The sequence below is a fragment of the Nematolebias whitei genome, chromosome 4 (genome assembly GCF_014905685.2).
Source record: "Nematolebias whitei isolate Nwh7 chromosome 4, NemWhi1, whole genome shotgun sequence".
In the NCBI taxonomy this organism is placed as follows: Eukaryota; Metazoa; Chordata; class Actinopteri; order Cyprinodontiformes; family Rivulidae; genus Nematolebias; species Nematolebias whitei.
The window spans coordinates 18,920,479-18,944,075 of NC_056501.1; the positions used below are offsets into that span (position 1 = coordinate 18,920,479).

Below are 23,597 nucleotides of genomic sequence, written 5' to 3' on the forward strand. Positions count from 1 at the left end.
TCTAGACATTCGACAGGAACACGGAAGTTGAAGCCAGAACAGGACCGACCCTCACTGCCTGTCACCTCCAGTGCAAGTTTTAAGTCCCGCCCCTTCTGCCTAAATTAACTGAAAATTACTTTTAAAATTTTTCATTACATTTAAAAAAAATACACCTTAAATCTTTGTTTTTTTTCAGGTGCTCACGCTTGTTAATTCGCATAGTTCTCATATTACTGCTGTATATTCAAATATTCTTTTTTTTTCTAAGTCTATCTTGGGTCACCTTAATGCACGGGCTTACCTGGGCTGAAGCCCAGGGGGCCTACAGTTCAGGGTCCTATCATTTTGAGGTCACACGATGAGCTGAAAGACATTGCTTTACGACTTGTCAGGTTTCTGTCAGTCGCTTTAGATGCATGTTTATGGCCGCTGATTGATCCAACTTAAAAGTGACCCGGCCCGCTGAAGTATATAAACATCGACCAACAGGTGTGCCACATGTAGAAAATAGGACAGGTAATTTTGATCGGCTGCCACAGGAAGCCTGCTGTCTTGGCTTGTTCAGCTGTTTCTGCTGCTTTAGTTCTCAGAATTAAACAATATTAACTCTAAAAGAGGTATATTTGCTTGAACAAAACTATATAAGCTGCGTCTTTGTTTACCTTTTGATTTGTTTTTATCCAAAACCTGCTTTCTCTCTGTGAAAGTGTGAGTTTTAGGTGTATATGATTATCATAAATACAAGTAACTTCAAATCCTGCACTGTATTATAACATTAAAAACATGGTTTTTCAGGATCTGGATGAGCTCAATTGTTTATTTGGAAACAGAATGTATGAATGTTAAAAGTAACGCATTTAATGATCAAATTTGAAATATAAATTACAGTTTTCACATAGATTCAGTTAATTTTGTTTACCTAGTTAGCCTGTATTATTACCATTTGTGTGCTTTTTAATGTTCAAGTACTTTTAATGACAAGAACGTTCATACATTATAATTTAGAACATAGCAACTTCACAATGCACAAGTTGATACTCAGTGATAAAACTCCTAAATGTCAACAATGAAAAGGTGATTTTGCTATTATGCAACTTTGTTAAATTCAAAAGGGTGATATTTAAATATATATATATATATATATATATATATATATATATATATATATATATATCACAGGTAGTCCTTTGTTCAGTAGAAAATAACTTAATAGTGCATTTTTTTATATGCCACACTAGCTTTCTGCCATTAATACTTTTATAGTAATATGTTGGTATTATCAATGTTTATGCAGACTAAGGTAAAATTGTGTGTTGGGGTGGGTGTGTGTGTGGGGGGGTTCATAAGGTTGGCGGAGAGCCTACCAGCAGGTTAAGGAGGCTCTGAGTCGAGCTGTAATAGTTATTTCATGTTTAAAAGAAACATCAGGTACAGCCATGGTTGTGTGCTGGGAAGTAGGCGGGACTTAAAACTCCACTTTAGTGCATAGAATCTAATCCCAAAAGTACAACATGACAGCTCCTGTGAACCAGGCCCTGCTGGCTTCTCAACAACCAGAGAAGGTGGGGGACATTTAGTTTATAATATATACACATGGGGTGCACTCTTCAGTCTCAGTGCTTTCCCTTTTCCTGTCCAAGTTCTCTTATAATTTCAGTTTGTTTGTTTTTATTTCTCATTATTTACATCTTTCTTCCTTCGATCCAGCAGCAGCTAGTTATGTAAAATCCTTAGAAACAGCCTCTATGAAGTTGGGAGCAGACATTAGGATGGTGAAAGTGCAAATGATGGAGAAGAGCGAGAAGGCCACGAGACACAGGCGGTCCACCACAGCTGCAGCGAACTTCCACTCGCTGCAGATGGCCTCCGCTTCGTCCTGGTCTCGGAACCTCTGGGCGATGTATGACACCTCCTCCAAAATGCGCTGGATCTCCGGTGGGGGGATGAGCACTCCCATTCCCAGACCTCCAACACCGCTAGCGACTCCCCCGGGTGGTTCGGACTCATCGCTGAGCGAGCTGTGGGCACGTCCACCTAGTGCGACTCCAGAGTCACTCGATGGGGGGCAGTGGGAGCTCTCCATCGGATGATAGCTGCCAAAGTAGAGACTCATGGAACCATTGGAGGTCCCTGTTGGGCAGGATGCCTGCGACAGAGGGACGCTGAGGCTCGGCAGTGTGCCCATTTCTATGGAGCTGGTGCTGGAGTGATGCTGGGAGGTGTGGCGGTACTTGTGTCGAGGCCTCTTTCGCTCATCGCCAGGTTGTTTCATTCGTAGAAACCAGGCACACCAGTTTAATAAAACCACTCGAACCTGAAAACAGAAAGATTGTCACTATAAATCTATAATGCTTTATCTTAGATAAGCATACAACCTAACAATGGTGGCTAGAGCTAATAGACATTAGCAAAAATATTATTGGCTCAGACTCAGTCAATTCAGCATATATTAAGCTGAAATTTAGTGTGAGTATAGCAGAGTCATCCCCAATATGTTCACTGAGCGCTAGTAGATTGCACAAGATCTTTGTTTTAAAACTTGGGCATGCAAGAAGGTGGACAGTACTCTTCAAGGAATGCTAGGTTCCTTCACTGGTATTAAGTATGGGGCAGTTACTCACCCACTTGGGCATCTTGCCCCCATGAGGGTCATGATGGTGAAACTGTAGGACGATGACAGTAACCACCACAGACATTCCCACAATCATCATAGTGCTGGCAAAGTACTGAGCTGTTGAGTACAGAAAAAAATAAACCATCAACCTTGCTTTGAAGTGTTGGTTACATATTACATCGTGCAATTTATGACTTAGTCATTGTTTCATTTTCATGTTAACTCCTATCCACTGATTAGACTGGCATGTTTGTTGCTCTGAGGTCTGAGGATTTCAGAAACTACTGCTCTGGGATGTTCACACTCTTAACTATCTCCAGAGTTTACAGAACTTTTCAAGGTGAAAGGAAGGCTCTGAGCACACATCCAGCCTTGAAGCAAGACCACATTGGGTGCCACTCTTATCAGCTTGGAACAAGAAACTGAGGCTACAACAATTAGGCTCACCAACATAAGGCAATAAGAGATTAGAAATACTGTAACACTGCTGGGTCTTGATTCACTCGACACCAACAGCCTGCACAGTCCCCAGATCTCAATCCAATCCAGCACCTTTGAGATGTGGTGGAAAACAAGATTTCCATCAAGAATGTGCACCTGACAGTTCTGCAACAACTGCATGGTCATCATGTCATTATGGATGATCATTTCTAACACCTTGTTGAATTAATGTAACTAAGAATTAAAGCAGTTCTGAAGGCAAAGGGGGTTTTGATCCAGTACTAGCAAGGTGTACCTATAATAAAGAGGCTGGTGAGTAGTGTTGGCAGACATATGTATGGCATGGTAGGCTCTTTTGTAATCATCCTAAAAAAAATCTCCATTTTTCCACAAAGCCCCTGAAGATGCTTCTTGAGAATTTAGCTTTCCAAGTGATAAATGATCCTAAATTCTTCTTCCATTTGTGACTTTCTCTGTCTACTCTTTTGGCTCACCTGTGAGGAATCAAACATTTCACAGCCCATTTAAAGAGCTGACAGCTTTAGTTGTGGCTTCCCATCTTCATATATGTGTCTGATACCAAGACGGGTGTATAAAGCTTGAGCTCCTCAAACAAAAAGTTCAGCCTGCAAAGTATGGTTTTTTTTTTTTTACTACAAGAACTTTATTTAGTTTACTAATTGCAATTTCCATCTTAGATTCCCAGCATTTTAATTTTACTGTTGCCAGATTGTGTAATTGCAGCTCAATTAATTTTCCCAAGTGTTCTTGTTTCAAGTCTTTGGCCTAGCCATTAGCTTGTCAGTTCAATTCAGATAACTGTCTACAACAGGTAAGATACTGGTTATTCATATTCACTTTTCTATAGAACCCCCTTCAAAAATCCAAACTTCCAAAAATCTTTCTGTTCTTTATCACAGGGATGAAAATGTTGCATGCCTTCAAACAGACATGGAACCAGAACTCACCAATAAGAGGCACAGAGTCTGATGTGGCAGGCATGATCTCTGCTACCAGAAGCATGAAGACGGTCAGCGAAAGCAGCACAGTGATGCCTTCAGACAGGAGCAGAGAGATGAGCACATATGATGTGATCAGGGTCCCATGGTGTATGAAAATGTTCCTGTAATCATTTATGTATGAAGTCAGCGCTCATGACTATGACCATTTGTCAGCTGGCAGCGCTTGATGTGTTCATGGCAGCTCAGGAAATCCCTAAAACATAAACTACGTAACAGTGACGGCTCGTGGATGCTGGTGACTATTCATCATGTTACTGCTGATTTATACCAATGTTTTTGTTATTTTATGTGTGTTTTTACCCAAGGAAATCTTTTCTCCAGAGTCTGCAGGTAGGAGGAAGACAAGCAGGGCCAAACCAGAGATCAGCACACAAGGAATAAGCAGATTCAGTCCATAATACAGCGTCCTGCGGCGCATGGTGACTGTGAAGGTCACATCAGGGTAGGGCTCTTTACAGCACTCGTAATACAGCTCATTACGCTTGGCTGGCACACCTGTAAGAGAGAAACACACAGACAAAACTCTGATTCATACAGTTAACATTTAGTTAAGCTTTAATCTAAAAAGCTCTAGATTTTACACTCCGGTTGTAGCCTACAACATCCTTGAAAGTCAGTACATTTTCTATTTTTTAATGAAACCATTATTTCTACACTGATGAGAGAGAAAGTGAAGACGGGTCGATATATTTTATAGTCAATATGAGAAATGACTCGCTCAGTTCACTGAGCTGAATCGTATTGCTTCAACTCCGAAAACTTTCCACTGCACTGAGTCAAAGTCTGTCCAGGCTCAGAACTCTTATCTTTATTTCAACTTAGTAATTAAAAAGTTGTATATTAAAAAAAAACTGTGAACCATTTTGATTATGGAGGGATTTCTCACCTTCAACTTGAAAAGTGGTTGTTCAGAGCTCACATATGGTGTGGTACATGAGTGCCACAGTGTCAAACACTCCTGCTGTGAGCCATCTGCTCCTGTCTGACACCCATTTATAGTTAATCGGTACCCCAGGGGGTCACTCCCAACTGGAAACAACCAGCATGGAAAGTTTCAGAATGGTGTCTTTTCATCTACTGATCTCACTAATCCAAAGGTTTCCCCCATGATGAAAACCATTAATACTAAAGAGCCTAGCTTTGCTTGACTGTCTTATTGATCGCCATCTTTCAACTCAGCCTTTTAAACTAAGTTCATCTCATTTTGAGAAATAACAGTTGCAGTCATTCGGGTCGAACCTTGAAAATAATCCTTTGCTCAATTTTATGCAATATTGCTAGAAGTACTTGTTATTTATTACTCTCAGCTACCACCACATCAAATTGTAGCCCAGTCTCTGTAAAATTGACTGAGTTATTGCCATTTTTACATTGACTAATGTCGACTAGCTGTGGCAGAATTGCTTTGTCTCCTAAAGTCAATCAGCTGTAGATCTACATCCAATGATTTATTTCTGAAAGATTAATTAAAATCCATCTGGTGGTTCATGCAATATTTTGCTAACAGATAAACAGGGTTGGTTAAAGAAGTTAATGCCAAAGTTTTAGGTAAAATTCATGTGAAACGATTACCACTTGAAGTATGTGTTGTGACTGACTCTCAGCTGAAACCATTTCAAATTTTAGTTCAATATTTGTAAAATTGACAGAATTATAGTTATTTTTGTGCTTTCTAGGATCAGTTGGCTGTGACAGCCATCTTGAATTGGGTTAACTCCAAAAGTTAATTAGTTATTGAGGTACACCTACTGATAGCTTTCTAAATGTTTCATTAAAATCTATACAGTGGTTCATGCAATATTTAGCTAACACTACAGACAAATTCACACAGACACAACAAAAAAACATTGACTCCCTTTCACATTTCAAAGGTGGCTGGAGATAATTAACATTTCATAATGGTGTCATTATTATTTGTGGCAACACAAAGAAAAGAGTTTGACATACAGAGACCAGTACAAACCGTGTCTTGTTTTTTTTTTTTTTACTTTTTCCCAGAATGATAAAATATGTTTGGCTTTTAAAATCTATAAGCAGGAACAACGTGGCCCTCTGCACTTGCTCTTTAGCAATTGTTTTCTTTGTTGCAACATCCCAAGACTTAAATAAAAAAAAAAGTCCTTTTGTCCTTTGCTTGAATGTTTTATCTTTGTCGTGCTCTATATATTGGACTAATCAAAAATATTGATTTAAGGGGAGCAACGATTTATTTTTCCTACTCGCTGTAGTGGCAGACTGGATACAGGAAAAAGGTTTCGAGCAGTACTCTGAGATCTGCAACATTGTTTTCATTTAATTTCATATAGGTGGCAAAACCTTTTAACTTTAGCGCTTTGATTCCTCCCACCTGCCTGCAGTGAGATGCTCTCTTACCCACTAGGTCCCACTCTCCATTGGGGATGTACGTGGATGTGTCCACATCGATCATTTGGAGGTCCAAAAGCCAGCCGTTGTGCGTCCATGAGCCAAACTTCAGGTCACACTTTTGCACGTCGAAGGGGAACCAGCGCACATCGATGTAGCAGGTGCTCTTCAGGATACCAGGGGGGATGTACTGACAGTAACCTGACGCGTTTACGAGGACGTTGGTGTGAAAAGTGGCGTCGAACCGCTCATCAGCGCTACAAAACAGAAAAACAGAGATCCAGTTAACTAGTCAGACAAGATGCTGTGTTATGAAAATTCTGTCATTTCTGCATTAAAAAACACACCTATACCTAATTTTTACAAGCGGTACGTCAATGTTCATCATCACTAAAGGATTAGAATAGTGTTTGTTTGTTTTTTGGTGCATGTTAATCAAATGTTACATTGTGTATCAGTGGTTTATTTTTCTTGTCCGAGGCGGCGCAGAGTGATTGATCCTGGTGAGCTGAGGGAGCAATGTATCCACCACCATGTGCAATGGTGAAGCCAGGGGGTGGCCAAATGTGGCCTTGGCTGTCATAGATTAATCTTAGGCCACCCCAATCATTTGAGTAAACTATCATTTTAAGCAAAATAAAAACTAGAACGCATTGTTTCCTCATGTAATAGTGGTGGCTGGTTTACATCTTTGATTTTGACCTAGCTACCTAATTTTCAAAAGGAAACTTTCTTACATCTAGATGCAGCTACACACCAAAATGGAAGTCTGTACTTATTTTTCAAGTTATTGTGCTCACAACATCCAGTGGACAGACTAAGGTTATTTCCAATTTCCTCTTTTTGTGACACAACGGGGGCAGCTTCGCAGCTCAGGAAGATCACTCTAAGAGTAGCTTTGAATAGGTTTAGTTATGATTATATTGAGATAAATTAGTCCCAAAAGTAGTCACCCGAGCGTACAACAAAACTTATATATGCTTGATTTAACTTGTCAAACTCACAAACACCAGTGAAAAACAAATAAACCATAAACAAAGATTAGATGGTCACATCGGAAAACTGCCTGAACCGAAACTCTGATCTCGGCCTTCTGTTAAGTTTTAATAAGTTGTTGTTCTGTTCATAGTGAGCGTGTAAACGTCATCGCGCCAGAGGCAGCATATGACCTCTGAGAAATTAGAGGACAAAACCACAGCTATGATAATAAAAAGTACATTGCTACGTTGAAGTGAGAAGCTGGAAGAATGTACATCTCTGTTTTTAATCGCTTTTTAAGCATGTTGAGAAGAGAGAAAGTCTTAAACTAAATTATAACTTTGGCCCCATTTACTAATTTGCAAATTTTGCTTTTTTATTTTGTTTTAGTGCATCTAATTCAGACAACATTTTAAAAACAGACGATTTTTCCCCAAAATCTGCATGAAAGAACATTTGCATCAGGTAGCAAGAGACAAATAACATTTATTTTTTTACTCCAACAATGTTCAGTCAGGTCATCTAGACAGTTTCTTTTTTGCTGAGACGGTTCGTCCTTTCATCCAAAGGACTTCTTCAATCTGAGGAGCCACCAAACAAAACTGATTCCCACAAACAGCATACTCCATAGTAGAAAAAAAAACAAAACAGTTTGCTGGTGATAAGATGGCCCCCGGGGCCCGCCCTCTTCCCCATCAACTCCTCTGAGACAGTCATGCCAAAGTGGTTCAAAACCTTGAAGAAGTCCTTTGGATGAAGGACGAAACGTCTCAGCCAAAAAAAAAAAAAAAAAAAACGTTTAGACGACCTGACTGAACATTGTTGGATTTCTACCTGTTTAAAATTTATCACTTTTGGTTACTCATTTTTTATTTTTGTTTTTGTTGTTGTTTTAAAGAAAACTTGACTGCAATCTGAATATGTATGCAGTTTAAATATAAACAAACTATTAGAATTCATTATGATCAGAACAAAATAAAAGTCTGAAAAAGCTCAGAAAATACAAAATGTACAAAAAATACATTATAGCATTAAAAATACAATTTGCTGTAGTTTTGGACAATTAATGGACTTTAACAGAGTCACTTTGTCTATTTTTATTTATAAAATCAGGGTAAAACAATAACTGAGTTCTTTATTTTATCTGAATGTGTGTTCTACCCTGAAATTAGTACCAACACATACCTCTGAGTAAAGTAGTTCCTGAGGTGAGTGTGTGATGCCAAATCAAATCTGGAAACTTTGTTAATTCAGTGCATAGTTATTAATTTTTTTATTTTCCACCTAAAGGCACTGGTTGGACACAGTTTAGTTACAGGTACAGTGTGCAGCCGGTCAACGATGACAGGAGAGAAAGAAAATACAAAGTACATAATGTGGTTTAGGAAATGTACACATCTCAAATGTTAAAAATGCAAATGGACAAGTGATATCCCTGAGAGAGCGGGAGCTCTCTCTCTCTCTCTCTCATGCACGTGCGCACACACGCATGCACAGAGTGCAGAAAGAGCACTGTGGAAACGTCAAAGTGAAGCAAGAGGGAACCAGAGGCCGAGGCTCAGTGACAATGGTGGCAGTGAGGGGTTCATGCACCATGGGACATGAGTCACCGAGCTTTCCTCTCACTCATTCAACACATGCTGCTCTCCTCAACACCCCCCCCCCCCCCCCCACATATTTGGATTGATGCTGCTCATTAAATGACACTCATAAGAAAAACCCAGTGCTGTTAGTATTGTTTTTGTCATGTTAAATGTTTTCAGTGTTTTTCTGTTTTTGTTCAGAAAGGAGTTAAAAAAAAAGTTCAAGTGAACTCTCTGGATTTTTCCTGCAGCTTTTATTTGTTCAAAGTCAAGAGCAACTGAAGGTCATGGCCTCAGACTGAAGGCTTTTATGTCGCTTCTCCCAAACTAAATCGCCTCAGAGGACCCTGGTGTGAAGCTTTCCGCCTGACAGCCTCAAGGCTCCAAAGTCGACACGCTGCACAAGAAAACTGCATAAGAGATGAACAACATACAGTATTTCTGATTTATTTAATACGGCTGAGTAGATGTGCACATATCTAACAGGATGGACAAGATGGAAGGAAAAAGGAAAGAGAAAATGTGCAAATAATGGTGCGTTAGATAAAGTTCTTTCATTCTATTGTAGAGCCTCGTCAAGATCGTTATTGCTTTTTATTTTAATAACCAAAAGCTATTATTTAATGTCGATTTTTTTAATGTTTTGGCAACATTTGCATTCAGCTTTTAGATGTTATTGGACAATATTTGACACCATCGTGTAATATATCTCTTACTTGATGTGTTAAAAGTGCACATCAATCTCTGTCAAAGCTTCAAATTAGAGACTCTAATCAAAATGTACATCCATTCATTCCAATAGTTTCTTCTTCATGTTTATGGCTCGTCTGAAAAGCCAGCTGGAGTCACATCTGTACCTGACCTGCTGACACATTTAGTGTTTTTTACTTGAATGTCCTTCACGTGCCTCATCGATTATCTATGAGACCGTTGGCCTCCGATACAAAGAGGACGTCAGCAGCTTACATGACTGTTTTACATTTTTATACCTGTATGAACGCATGCACTCCCACTTCTGCTGACTTGATACACACAAACACACACACACACACACACACACACACACACACACACATATAGCAAGCAAAAACAAACATTTATTTTAGTTATTGCAGAAAAGCTACAAAAGGCAGATGCCATCAATGAAAATGAAACTCGGTTGAGGAGCGTTGCCTGATTTGGGAACGTCAGGGTTTCAGCTCTGCTGTTTGCAGATGATGTAGCTCTTTCTGTCGACCATTTTAGTTCATGACCTTCAAAGTGCACTTGAGTGATTTGCAGCTGAGTCTAAAGCAGCTGAGATGAGAAAAGGGCAAAATGATCCAGCAGGAGCAAGTTTCTGCTTCAAGTGGAAAAGTTTGAGTGTCTGGGAGTCTTGTTCATGACTGATGGAAGAATGGAACAGGAGAAAGATCAAGGGATCCCAGGTCATGTTGGCAGTAATAAGGATTTTGCTTTAATCTGGTGTGATAAAGAAGAAGTTAGTTGAGCCAAAAATCAAAGCTCTTGATGTTCTGGTCCATCTAAATTTCAACCTCATTGTCATGAGATGCAGATCACGACTGAAAGACCAAGATGTGAGCAGCTGAAATGAGCTTCCTCTGTAGGCTGGCTGGGCTCAGCCTTAGGATTCTTCATGGGTGAATCTTTTTGGAGGTTTTCTTGGCACGTCCTACTGGGAAGAGACCCTGGGGCAGATCCAGATGTTGTGAGAAGGATTATATATTCTCTCTGACCAAGGACCACCTTGAGTAGTCACTGGAGAGTGTTGCTTAGTGACACATAAAAGGAATAAACTAGAAAGTTCCTGGAGAAACTGACAGGGACTGCCACATGGCAGTCATTTTAAAAATTTGATTGGACAGTTTTATGTGTTAGGGTTGGCTCATACCAAATTTCAGCTTAAAAGGCAAAATATCAATGAGTTAAAGTCATTTTTCTTTTAAGCTATGGTGGCCGTCTTGGATTTTTGATTTGGATTCAGTATGTGATGAGGAAGGTCCTCAGCTATAACCTCACCAAATTTCAGCTCTATGTGTAAAACTAACTGATTTAAAGCCATTTCAGTTTAGCTTTGGTGGACATCTTGAATTATTTTAATTCAATATTTATTGGGCATTGGTCTCAGCTACCAACACGCCAAATTTCAGCTTAATATCTCTAAAAATGGCTAATTTACAGTATTTTTCCTTTTTAGCTCAGGTGGCCATCTTGGTTATTTGATTTGCAACCAGAGTCTATGAAAAATTACTAATAAAAATGGCATCTTTGTTTACAAATTACGTCACCCATGGTAACTCAATACACCAATAAAAATAATAGCACACATCACGGTGCCGAGCTGGTCATTTTGAAATAAGATTTGTGGGAGTACATGTTGCAGTTCCGGCTGCATTCAAGTTGATGGAAGAGTAAGATATAAAGTTAAGAAACCCTTGTCAGGTGGATAATAATAGGTGGCTGCCTTACTAGGCAGTCCCCAAATAAATGGATGGATTAAAGAAAAAAAAAAAGTTGTATTTATTTATTTAAAAAATACATGGTTCTAAATGTTTTGCTATCCATCCCTTTTCTTTTACCGTCTTCTTCCTTTCCAAAGAAAGGAAGGCCAGGAGGGGACCCTACGACCTTCTTGCAGTGAGGCGACAGCACTAACCACAGTTCTGCCATGCCTCATGTCAGAATATAAAACTGTTTATATCTTTACACAATCTGATATTTAATTTTGGGCACACTAACTTCCACATCCATCAGTAAGTGTTTGCAGCCAACCTTCATTCCATGCTTGTTGTACAGCTGAATATTTCTGCTTCATTACAAAGACAAAGAAAAACTGTTTTTAGGAGAAAAAAAAAAAAAATTAATATCAACATATGTTTGAACAGGTCGCTGAAAAGCCAGATGAGAAACAGGACAGGTGGATTGTGAGAGGACAGTAAAACGCTGAAACTGTGAAAGACTCGGGTTAGATGGAATCATTTATGAAGATGAGCTAGTGACAGGCAGGAACAATAAAATATGGGCGGTGAAGAGAGTGAATTATAGTGAGATGGTGAGGTATTAAAGAGAGGTGGAGGGAGATAAAAATAGATTGAAAGAGAGAAGGTGGGGATGAAGTGAAGGAGGAGGGTAAAAATGGGTGTGGGTGGGGTTAAAAGAGGGACGTGAGCTCAGAGATTATGGTTTGTAATCCTTACCAGTCTAAAAGCTTTTAAAATTTGGATTAATAGTCTTAAAGCTCTGTTTAGTCTGCGTGTTCAGGAGTGTTTCGGTGGAACTGCTGACTCAGTTTAAAGGTTTGGCAGTCCTTGAAGGAATGTGCACCTGCCGCGTTTCAGGCTGACGTTTTAAGGCTCATCCACAAGACAGTTCTGCAAAATGGCCACACAGACCAGTCCGTCTTTGAGCTTCCACTAATCGTTCATAAAACACAGATGAAGCTAATCAATTTTCTTCCTTAAAACTTACTGTGGCATTGTACTGTGTGATCAAACTGCACATTTTAGGGTGGCCTTTTATTGTGGTCAGCCTAAGGCACACCTATTCAATTCGTGCTGTCTAATCAGCATCTTGATATGCCACGCCTGTGAGGTGGATGGATCATCTCAGCAAAGACGTGCTCACTAACACAGATTTACACAAATTTGAGAACAACATTTCAGAGCAAAAGGCGTTTAGTGTACGTAGGAAGTCTTAGATCTTTGAGTTCAGCTCATGAAAACTGGGTGTGAAAAGTGTTGCGTTTATATTTTTGTTCAGTATAAATTTATCGTTTTGCAAAGACAGCCGTTCTGACCTGTTGTACAGGAGGATGTCAGGGGTCCAGATCTGGTCTGAGGGGAAACGCAGGTTCTGGACTCCAGGGTAGTTTTCTGGATTCCAGCTTAGGTAGACATCAGTCCAGTGCTGAGACAAAATAAATAAATAAATAAATAAATAAATAAATAAATAAATAAATAAATAATAATCACATCACATTTTTGGTTTAGATGACATGTATTCAGTGGAGAAAAAAAAAAGAGCCACTGTATGTGAAGGACAAAATCAAGTTCAAGAGTCACGTTCTGTAAATCAAACATTTCAATGTATTTTTCGAAGAAGTAAATATTTTTACTGGTTTTCTAAATCAAATTAAAAATATTAGGGATGGAGAAAAGGCCTTTTCTGGAAATACATTTATAACCATAACACATTCTATGTATTTGTTTGCTTCATGATGGTGATCAGCATTTTTAGGGCCACATACAATCAGATCCGTGTTTTTGAGCTGTTGCCTCAAAGGTGCAGATTCGCCTCCTGGCCTTTTTGTGTGGCGTTTGCATGTTCTTCCTGTACATATGTGGGTTTTCTCTGGTTTTCTCCACAGGGTCAGACAAATACAAGACAACCATTCACTCTCTCACTCACACCCGGGGACAATTGAGTTACCAATTAGCCTAACATGCATGTTTTTGGTCTGTAGGAGGAAATCGGTGTAATCGAACAAAACCCACATACACACATGAAAAAAGGACGGCCCCAGGCCAGGTCCTGCAACCTTCGTCCTGAGAGGTGAAAAAATTACTTTTAAGATGGCTGCAAAAATGATTAACTTTATCTGGACATGTCACAGTTCATCAGCATGCACGGCACGTTGCTCATTTGAGGAACACTGTCCAAAACAGCCCTTACAAGATAATTGTGTCATAAAATCTTAATTAAAGCACATTTGGTTGGTGATAATGTGTTCGTCACAAAGTTTGACTCACCAGCTGCAGCCAGGCGTTGGTCATTAGCACCTGGTTTTTCTCATCCTGTGCACAAACGGAAAAAAGTAGAAGACAACCAAACTCATATTTCATTAGCAGCAAAAGGACAGTGTTATCATCAGGACAGAGTTGTCCTGCTTTTAATTTCCAGGTTAAGTGAACGTGCTCAGAGCTGGCTCAGTGTCAGTGAGCGTAGCTGTTTATAAGCTTCACAGTAGGACCATTTACCAGTCCTTTAATAGAACAAAACTACTGAGAGTCCCATGAGGGCATCATCTCTGCTGATGAGCTGTAAAATGTCATTCTGCTACTTAAAATAAAAAAAAGAAAGAGAACAAGCAATGCAGCTCCATCAAACATTCTCCAAATAGGCACGTTATCCAGAGTGTGTCATTATCACCACCTTGACAAACACAAAGTAGCTCAAATTTAGCCAGTTTTACAGATATTAAAGTGAAACTTAGAGTGAAAGTAGGTGAGATTCATCAACAACACAAACTCTAAACACTAACGGCTCATGTAACTACTACAGTCGATGCTGTTGGTCTGTTAGCAAAATATTCCATATATCCGTGGATAAGTTTTAATAAAACCATTGATTATTTATCTTTAACTGAGATTTTGATGTCAACCCATTTCAAGATGCAACAAAGTAAAACAAACTTTAAGTAAGGTTATCTGGACAGTTTCTGATTTTTCTTTCTTTTTTTTTTTTTTTAAATGTTAAGTCCTTCATCCAAAGGACTTCCTCAGTCCGAGGAGCCGCAACAAACTTAGTCCCACAACCAGTTTGATGGCGATAAGATGGTTTCTGGAGAAAATAAAAAATAAAGAACGAAAACATCCTGAGGACCTGACTGAACTTTGTTGGATTTTGTACCTGGATTATTGCGCATGAACTTTGAAGTTTTGAACCACTGTGGCCATGGCTGCCTCAGAGGAGTCGACAGGGGAGAAGGCGGACTCCAGAAACCATCATAGCACCATCAAACTGGTTGGTCCACTATGCGAGTGTGCTGCTTGTGGGACAGAGTTTGTTGTGTCTCCTCAGACTGAAGAAATCTTTTGAATGAAGGATTTATAACGTTTTAACAACAACAACAACAAAAAAATTGTCAAGATGATCTGATTTAACTTTGTTGGATTTTTTTTACATGGATTATTGATCATGAACTTTGATGACCATTTCAAGATGGCCACAACAGCTAATCAACATTAGCCTACACATAACCTGTGACCTGCTGATTAATATGGATATTTACTGACAATTAGGATTCACCAACACATTTCTGGTGGGTTTGAGAAAATGTATGGCTAGTGAGAGGCTGGTGGGCCCCTCTGCATCTTTGGAACTATTTTTAAAGCAAATCTGTTGCTCAAATTTTTGAACCCATTGAAAACTCAGCAGCATCACTATGAGTCCTGTGGCGGAGAACCTTTGTGAATATTGTAGGACATTTTGGAAACTCCCACATGAATGTCGTCTACCAACTACTGTAGTCACAGCCCAGAGAGCTACCACCTACAAGTTCTTCTAAACTGGTATAAATGCACAGCAGGTTATATTTTCCCAATTTCAAGACAAAACATTGTTACAGATCCACTCCAGGTTACTCCTTCTTCTCTTAACAACTTCCAGGCGTGCCTCACACACACAGAATATAATCCAGCTTCCTCACCACGTCTATAATCTGCAGCAGCGTGAGGCCCAGCTCCACCAGGATGGCAGCTGAATCGTTAACCACGGGTCTCTCTAATCGATTGTAGTTAGCCAGCAGCTCCTTGTACAGTCGCCTCTGGTGCTCGCCCTGCAACGATTCTGGATGAAAGGAGCAGAAAGTAAAGTAGCGTTTGTTCTGTTCTTATTGATTTTAGCGCATCTTCAACACAAAGTCAGCAACTATCCGAGTAACGTACAAAATAATAGTGTCTATTATTATTTAAATTCAATTAGTGAGACTCAAGGATGCTTTGGGACATAAACTACAAAATATATCATCAGTCTGTTAAGGAACAAGAGCTAGTTTGAAAATGTAGCTGATTTAAAAATAATAGTATAAGGACATTCTGAGACTGTTTTACCAGTAACTAAGTTGCTATAAACTAATAACTAACTTTATATCATTTTTTTAATAAGGGGAGTGGTGGCACAGAGGTCAGAGAAAGTGAGCCTATGATCAGAAGGTCGTCGATTCAACTTCCTGTACCGACAAAATCAAAATGTGGCACCCACACCTGCCTCCACCCTCATTTGCCCCACTCTGGGCCCTTGAGCAAGGCCCTTAACCCCCACCATCTGCTCCCCCGGGCATCCTAGATGACCCTCTGCTCCACTCAGAGGGCTGTGGTAGCTCGGTGGTCTGGTTGCATCAGGAAGGGCATCCAGCGTAAAAACAATTACCAAGTCTTTTGTGCGACTTAGTTCACTGTGGTGACTCCTGAAGAAGAGAGCAGCCAAAAGGAAAAAAAATATATAATACCTTAACATCACTTTTATTTTGGCTTGAACCTTTCATACTCTTGGGAAAGCTCCAACGCTGAGTTTTAATCCCGAAAAGTGACTTTAATGTTCGTCCAACCTTTCGCACATCTACCTGCAGTCAGATTAGGAACGACTTGCTGAATTAAAAAAAAAAAAAAAGCAACGCCCTGATTGTCATCTGCTAATCTGGTGAGACTGTGGCAGGATGAGCTTGATTTTACTGTTTTCCTCTGGAAACGTGTGATTGGTGTAAAAAAAAGAACAATAAGGCGTTGTTCCAGAGGTTCTGATAAATCATGAATAAATAAACGGTGCTGACGTCTGCATTAATATCTGCTGACTGTAACACACAGAGTGGCAGAGCCGTGAGGAGAGAGTTTAAGGACGTCGGGTGATCAGGATGATGTGTTTGTTGGCCCGACTCAACTCTGGATCCGCTTTAACTTACTCTGTTCATATTTTATAAAGGCACCCATTCATATTAAAAAACAACTATATAATGCAGAATATCACCAGTTTTTTTTTATTATTATTTAGAGCCACGGATCTAAATCAATGAGTTTTACATAAAATAAAACTAAATTCATATTTTCAGCTGATTGTGATTTCTGAATTTATTGTTTGCTCTCGTTGAACAAACGTCGAACTTGTTTGGTGACATAAATGAAAATGGTGAATAGTTAAAGGAAGAACTTGTATTTGCGCTTCCTGCTAAAGGGATTGTTCAGATTTTTTTGAAGTGGGACTCTGTGGAAAGCTTGTGAACAGTTAGTATCTTACCTGTTGTAGATAGCTCTTTAGACAACCTCAGTTTGGATAAAGAAAGTTTCGTTCTGACGAACAAACAGCTAGTCTGAGATGAACCAAGACCAAAGGAGATTGCTGCCATAAAACAACAAGAATATCAAAACTTGAAAAGACTTGTGTGAACATTATTTTATAAACTTTTTACAACACCATCAGTTTTGTATCGAAGTTTTTACAACAGAAAGGTAATATTCATCTCAAAGTGCCCCAGCTAGCTGCTGTAATCACTATTTGCTCTTGCATTTCAATTTTAAATTAAAAAACATACTTTTTTTGTGAAATTGACTGTGATGTAAAGGTTTAAAATTTATTGTTTTATAAACCGCAATGAAATATTTGAGTGTGGAGCTTTTTTAAGGTGGCAGCAAGTCCACTTTGCCCTGCTCAAATGAGCTTTTACCTCACAAGTTATGAAATCAGATGGAGTTTCTTTAAATTGAGGTTGTTCAAAACAATATCCACAATAGGTAAGATATTAGTTGTTCATAACTTTTCCACAGAACCCCCATTTAAAAAAAAAAAAAAAAATCAGTCAGATTGCTTTAATTTCCACAAACAATGGAAAGTAGAATAACTCTTTGTTTGTCCCTTGATTTAAAAAATTGGCATTTTTTGCTAAAGCAAATAAAAAAAATAAAACACCAGGCACAGAATGAAATAAGAACACAATAAAATGTACGAAAGTATAGAAATGTTATCAGGCATTATCACTGTCCATCTGAGACTAAATCATCTAAGTTAAAGATATACAGCTGAAATGCATCTTTTGACTATTAACTACCTAAATCTCAATTATTATTTTTTCATGTAATTACAAGTAATTTATTTCCGAGTTACTTTCAATTTCTCTTTAATCCTTACCAAGCATCGCATGTTTACAGAAGCAGCTCATATTTTCATTATTATTGCACACTTCTGTAAGCTCATTCTTGGCAAACATCTGGATGCAGTCCATCAATCACATCATCATCATCCAGACATGAACAGTGTACAGCCGCCGTCGTATTAACAGTCAGTGATCGATCCTCTCATAAATCGTGGCTGAAGGGAATCAGTCAAGCAAAGAAATAAAAGAGAAATAAAGTCAAAGGAATAAAAAAAACTGTGAAGAACTTTTAGCCTGCTTGCTGCTGATTGGCCCATTAAGGCCGTAACGAGGCGAGTTATGGCAGAACTGAGCTCGAGTTCAGAGACAGAGGAGCATGGAGAAGCTGCAACAAAACACGTTCTCAATGCTTCTGTGAAGCCACACGGCGCTTCAAGAAGACAGATTGTTTCATGCAGTTTCACAGACACAATAATCTTAAACACCGATGCAGACGGATCCTTTCACAAGTTTGTTTTTCAGTTTCTCTGCCTGAAAAAAATAATTAGGTTGTGCAATAATGCACAATTCAAATGTTCTCAAGGGAGTTTCTCAATTTTTGGTTTAAAAGCGGAAAAAAAAAAAACCATAATCCCAAATTATTAGCAAACAGAAAAGTCATAAATCTGTCCCAAATGTGCAGAATCAAATTACGGACGCTTCATCTGCAGCTGCGATCCAGCGTCCCTCTTGTGTCTCTCTTGTGTTTTATTACTGTGAAATGTGAACCGAGAGCCAGAAGAGCACAACTAAACTAATAAAATCAGAAGAACGACTGAACGTTCAGGTCTCTGCTGCAGCTCGTCTCATAAAACTGTTTCTGTTGGGATTAAATAATCTGATAAAAAAAAGAATGAATTAAAAACTCTGCGCCAACTTTAATTCAGAAATAACATTGTGAAATCAGGATGAAGATCCATGGGGGGGTTCCCTTTTTAATTGCTTCACTAATGAAACAGACAACACTTTTCAAACGGCAAAGAGCAGAAAAAGACAATCAGAGGAGGGAGTAAAACAATGGAGGGTTTCTCATTTGTTCAGCACCCAATCTGTATCTGTTCTTTAATTTGTCTCCACTCACACATTTTAATAAACATGCTGATGCTGTCCCACCAAACATGATCGAAACACACCAAAGCAATGAACCTGGAAATTCTCCCAATACTTTTTTTTTTACTATATTATTAACAGTTTCCTCTCAGTTTTTTTTTTTACCCATTTCAGCTCCCGATCAAAGTTTGTCTTTTTAGATCCTGAACCTGTCTAACTCAACAACAACAACAAAAAAAGTTAAAACCACTTCATACGTCTTTGGGTTTCACGGGTGAAAAGTAATAGTAAGGATGCACAGAAAAGGTTGCTACACCTTTATTTGTAAAGGGCTTCATTTTTCCAGCCTGCGTGGAGCCACCAGAAAAAGATGATTGTTAAAAGATAACGGTCTTTCCGACCATCTACAACGGGACCAAAACAAAGTTGTGGAAATGCTGAAAAAAATAAATAACGTAATCCGAACATGTGTTGCATGACAGACGTCCATTAGCCACACAGTCTTTAGTCACTGTATTTCACATTTTGATTCCTTTAATGTTCATTTAGTTTAAATTATTATTATTTTTTTAAGGAAAGTTGCTTTATACTGCAGCGTAGACACAACATTTAGTTTTTTTTTTTAGGTCTGTTAGGTTCTGTGGGCTTTACTCTAGTTTGGGGTGTGATTATTGATGCATCAATAATCGATCTACTAGAACTGCATCACAGCCCTCTGCTAGATGAATCAATTTACAAGGTGCCTAAATTCCTACTATAATGTCAGAGTCACTGTTTGAACTTGTACAGTTGTTCAAAAGTTTAAAAAATAAGCTCGATCTGATAAATCACAGGTCTGTTATCTGTCAAAGTCTCTTTATTTGTCATTCACACCACATGTGGTACATGTGGTGGAACAAAATTGTGTACACAGGGTCCCAGTTATCCAACAAAAGTATAAATTGTAAAGAAAAGACAAGATCTAAGATATGAACTAAGAAATACGCTAAACTAAGAATACTCTAAGCAAACAATACGCCCAACAGCAGCGCGAGCATGAGTCTGTGTGAGCAGATGAGTACGAATGAACACAGCAGCGTGAAATAAATCAGAGCTGCATGGATAATCAGCAGCACATATCAACAATCAAGAAGCATTATAGTATTTTTTTTTCTTTTCACAGTGATAATTCTAATAAGGGATTTATAAGGGTAGAAGCTGTTCCTCAGTCTAGAGGTTCTACACTTAATGCTCCTCAAACTTCTGTCTGAGGGAAATGGGGCAAAAAAGTGTGTGTGCTGGGTGAGTGGTGTCCTTCATGATGCAGGTGGTCCTCTTCCTGCCTCTGGAGGTGTAGATGTCTGTGATGGTGGGGAGGCTGACTCCAACAGACTTCTGTGCAGCCTTCACCACTCTCTGCAAAGCTTTTCTTTCTGCAGCTGTGCAGCCTCCATGCCACACATTGATGTTGGAGCACAGGATGCTCTCCACTGCACACCTGTAGAAGGAGGTGAGGACTGAGCTTCCCAGACCAGCTCGTCTCAGCCGCCTGAGGAAGTAGAGTCTCTGATGAGCTTTCTTGATCAGGCTGGTGGTGTTGTTGCTCCAGCTGAGGTTTTCTTTCATATGTACACCCAAGTACTTGTAGCTGGTTAGTACAAGCAGCCGGTTAGCAGCTGATCATCAGAATAATATTCTGTTTGTGACCCTTTACTCGAACTTTAATGGATTTGGATTGTCAGATATTAGGAATTAATTACGATGGATGTATGGATGGATGTATGGATGGATGTATGGATGGATGAATGGATGGATGGATGGATCTCAAGAACTTTAAATAAATAAAGAGAAAAGTGGATAGATTATCACCATCTTCCCTCCATCCTTCACTACTGTTTTAACACCATTTTTTATCACCTTCTCACCCTCAACTGTAAATTTCTCCATCTTCTTTGTTTACAAGGAGAATATACAAGTCCCCCCCCCCCCCCCCCCCCCGCCCCAGCTTTCCAGACTCTTCCTCCTGTTCACAATAAAGAGCATTTTCTACATGATTAGCTTAGGAAACACGCAGTCCTTCCCCCAAGTGCACATGTTCATATAATGGTGTAGTAATGGGAATGTGAAGTCACATAAACAGCTTGAAGGTGGCCGTTATTAACAGATCCGTTCTATAAGTGCTAAAACTTTATTAATTTATTTATTTATTCAGGGTTGCAACCACACACACACACATTACAGTTGTTTCTGTTGCACACACGCACACATGTTTACTGGTATACGGAGAAATTCAGCGTTCTGGTTTTGGCCTATTTGAGCTTTTTTTTTTTCTGGGTCGGTGCATTCAGATGAGGCTTCCAAACATGCTCATCAAACAGCCTGAGGGACTCTTTCACTTTCTCCCTCTCCCGTTCTCTAAAAACACATCATAGATAAACACCAAAACAACAGCGCAGGGAAGCTATTTCAGGGAAAGCTCTAAATGACCATCAGGGTGTTTTTGTGTCCCTGCAGCACGGAGTTGAACCCATCCAACCAAGCTGCTTACACATAACCACACACAGAGAAATCACGATGTTTGGTCCCTCCACATTCTTCCTGCCGAGGTAATCTTTATGTAAATTCAATGAGCCATTGTTACATAAAACAACGTTTTCTTACGTTGTCAGGAATTTGAAGATTATGTCCCAGACTCCAAATATAAAGGCTGAATAAAGTTTGAGTGAGTTCTGTATTTCTTGGTTAGTTTGAAATGTTAAACAAACGCTCGGCTTTTTCCAATTCTTCTTTTGACTGAAACCTTTAGAGCTGCCACAGCGGATCATCTTCCTCTTCCTCGAGGATCCTCCCTGTCATACCAAGCCTCTTTATATACGAACCTTCTGGTTGGCTTCCTGCTGCCTGGCAGCTCCATATTCAACATCCTTTGTGTAATACCCTCCTCTGCACATGTCCAAATCATCCCATCGTCATCTCTATAACTTTTCCCCAAAATCTGAAGCTCCCTCACTCTCATTCACACGTATTATGCCATTCTTACTCTTATTTTTATTATTTTCTTCACAGCATAACTCAACCTCTCCAGGCTCTCTTCCACCTGCTCTGTACTCAGAACAGATACAAAAATTATCCGTGGAGACTCATGTTTGACCTCACTTGTCAACCTGTCCATCATCACTGCAAAAACACACATTATTGCCTATAATTACTAAAAATCACGCTTATGTTTTAAAATAATTTAACTTGACTTGATTTAATTAAACCTTTTTTTTCAGGAATGTTAATGCTGGATGTTTATTTTTGCTGCACAAAGGTTGCGTGATTCTGTTTGGAAATTCAATACCTGGTAAAGTTTAGAAAATTAATTACCTGATTTAAGTTGAAAAAGACAAAATGTGACATTTCCTGTTATTTACATAACCTGAACAATCCTCACACACAGTCATGATGTGTCACCTGCTGACAATGACTGGTTTATTTTGGTAAAAAAATGTAAAAAAACAATAAAAATAAACTAAAATACATACTGTGGTTTCATATTCTGTAAATGGCTGCATTATTTCCTCGAGGCTAACATGTAACATGAATATTGATGAATAAACATGATGAAAAATGTCGATGAATGTTGGAAAATTATAGAATAACAAGACACACGTTGCATTTGGCTCAACTTAACGTTGACAGGATGTATGAAATTCCTTCTTAAGAGATTTGAACTTATAAAGAATAAAAAATACATGGTTACGGTCACAACTATTAAAATAACAGTGAGAGAGAAAAAAACAGATTGGTGATTTTTGTACATTTAATGTTAAAATGTAAAATAAAATAATTCTCGAGAAAGGAAGAAAGGTGTGAATGAAGATGGATCGAGCTGAATCGAAGGCATGTTGAACCATCGACTCATTCACCTTCATCAAACCATTAAAACTCAACCATTACGACACTTAAACACAATGTTTAAAATGCTTAACAAGAGCCATCAATATTGGGTTTACCACCTCAAAAATTAGAGCGGAATGAAAAACAATAATTTCTTAATTTAGATTCATTTATATATTTTCAGGCCTACAACTGATTAAAAATGGGACTAACAAAATTAAATCAACAAGACCAAGCGTGAATTATTTATATGAAATAACCACGAGAACATCAACTTCTTCTGATTTGAGGGAGTTTATGAAGCTCTACTGTATAGTTTGGTAAATTCCACTGACGTGGCTGTAGATGTCAACTAACAACAATAGACTCTGCCACAAAAAGCTTTGACAGAAGAGTCAGAAGGAAACATGGAGAGGGACGAGGCATTGCTCTGAAGCAGAAGTGATCAAATTACATCTGTGCCAAAAATATTCACTTTCATCCGTCTCTGGTTTTCACAGAACTGTGTTGAATTTTTAACTTTCAGCTGAAATTCACTGATATTCTGTTAAAATCTGAGTTCAAATTTAGTATATTCATCCATTCATCCAGCCATCCATCAACCCATCCATCCATCATCCATCCATCCATCCATCCATCAACCCATCCATCCATCCATCCATCCATCAACCATCCATCCATCCATAAACCATCCATCAACCCATCCATCCATCCATCCATCCATCCATCCATCAACCATCCATCCATCCATCCATCAACCATCCATCCATCCATCCATCCATCCATCCATCAACCATCCA

At 39.0% G+C, this 23,597-nt stretch overlaps 1 protein-coding gene across 1 annotated transcript in view; it reads right to left on the minus strand.

Annotated features, from left to right (window-relative positions):
• Nucleotides 1-1,504: 1,504 nt before the first annotated feature.
• chrna8 (cholinergic receptor, nicotinic, alpha 8) overlaps nucleotides 1,505-23,597 on the minus strand; it is a 23,561-nt gene continuing 1,468 nt past the window's right edge. The window contains exons 2-9 of the mRNA XM_037675261.1: nucleotides 15,412-15,551; nucleotides 13,733-13,777; nucleotides 12,781-12,890; nucleotides 6,433-6,680; nucleotides 4,360-4,554; nucleotides 4,006-4,092; nucleotides 2,604-2,713; nucleotides 1,505-2,296 (exon numbers count right to left, since the gene is read on the minus strand). Of these exons, the coding sequence (XP_037531189.1) occupies nucleotides 1,700-2,296; nucleotides 2,604-2,713; nucleotides 4,006-4,092; nucleotides 4,360-4,554; nucleotides 6,433-6,680; nucleotides 12,781-12,890; nucleotides 13,733-13,777; nucleotides 15,412-15,551 (1,532 nt within the window). The 3' untranslated portion in view covers nucleotides 1,505-1,699. The remainder of the gene's footprint in view (nucleotides 2,297-2,603; nucleotides 2,714-4,005; nucleotides 4,093-4,359; nucleotides 4,555-6,432; nucleotides 6,681-12,780; nucleotides 12,891-13,732; nucleotides 13,778-15,411; nucleotides 15,552-23,597) is intronic.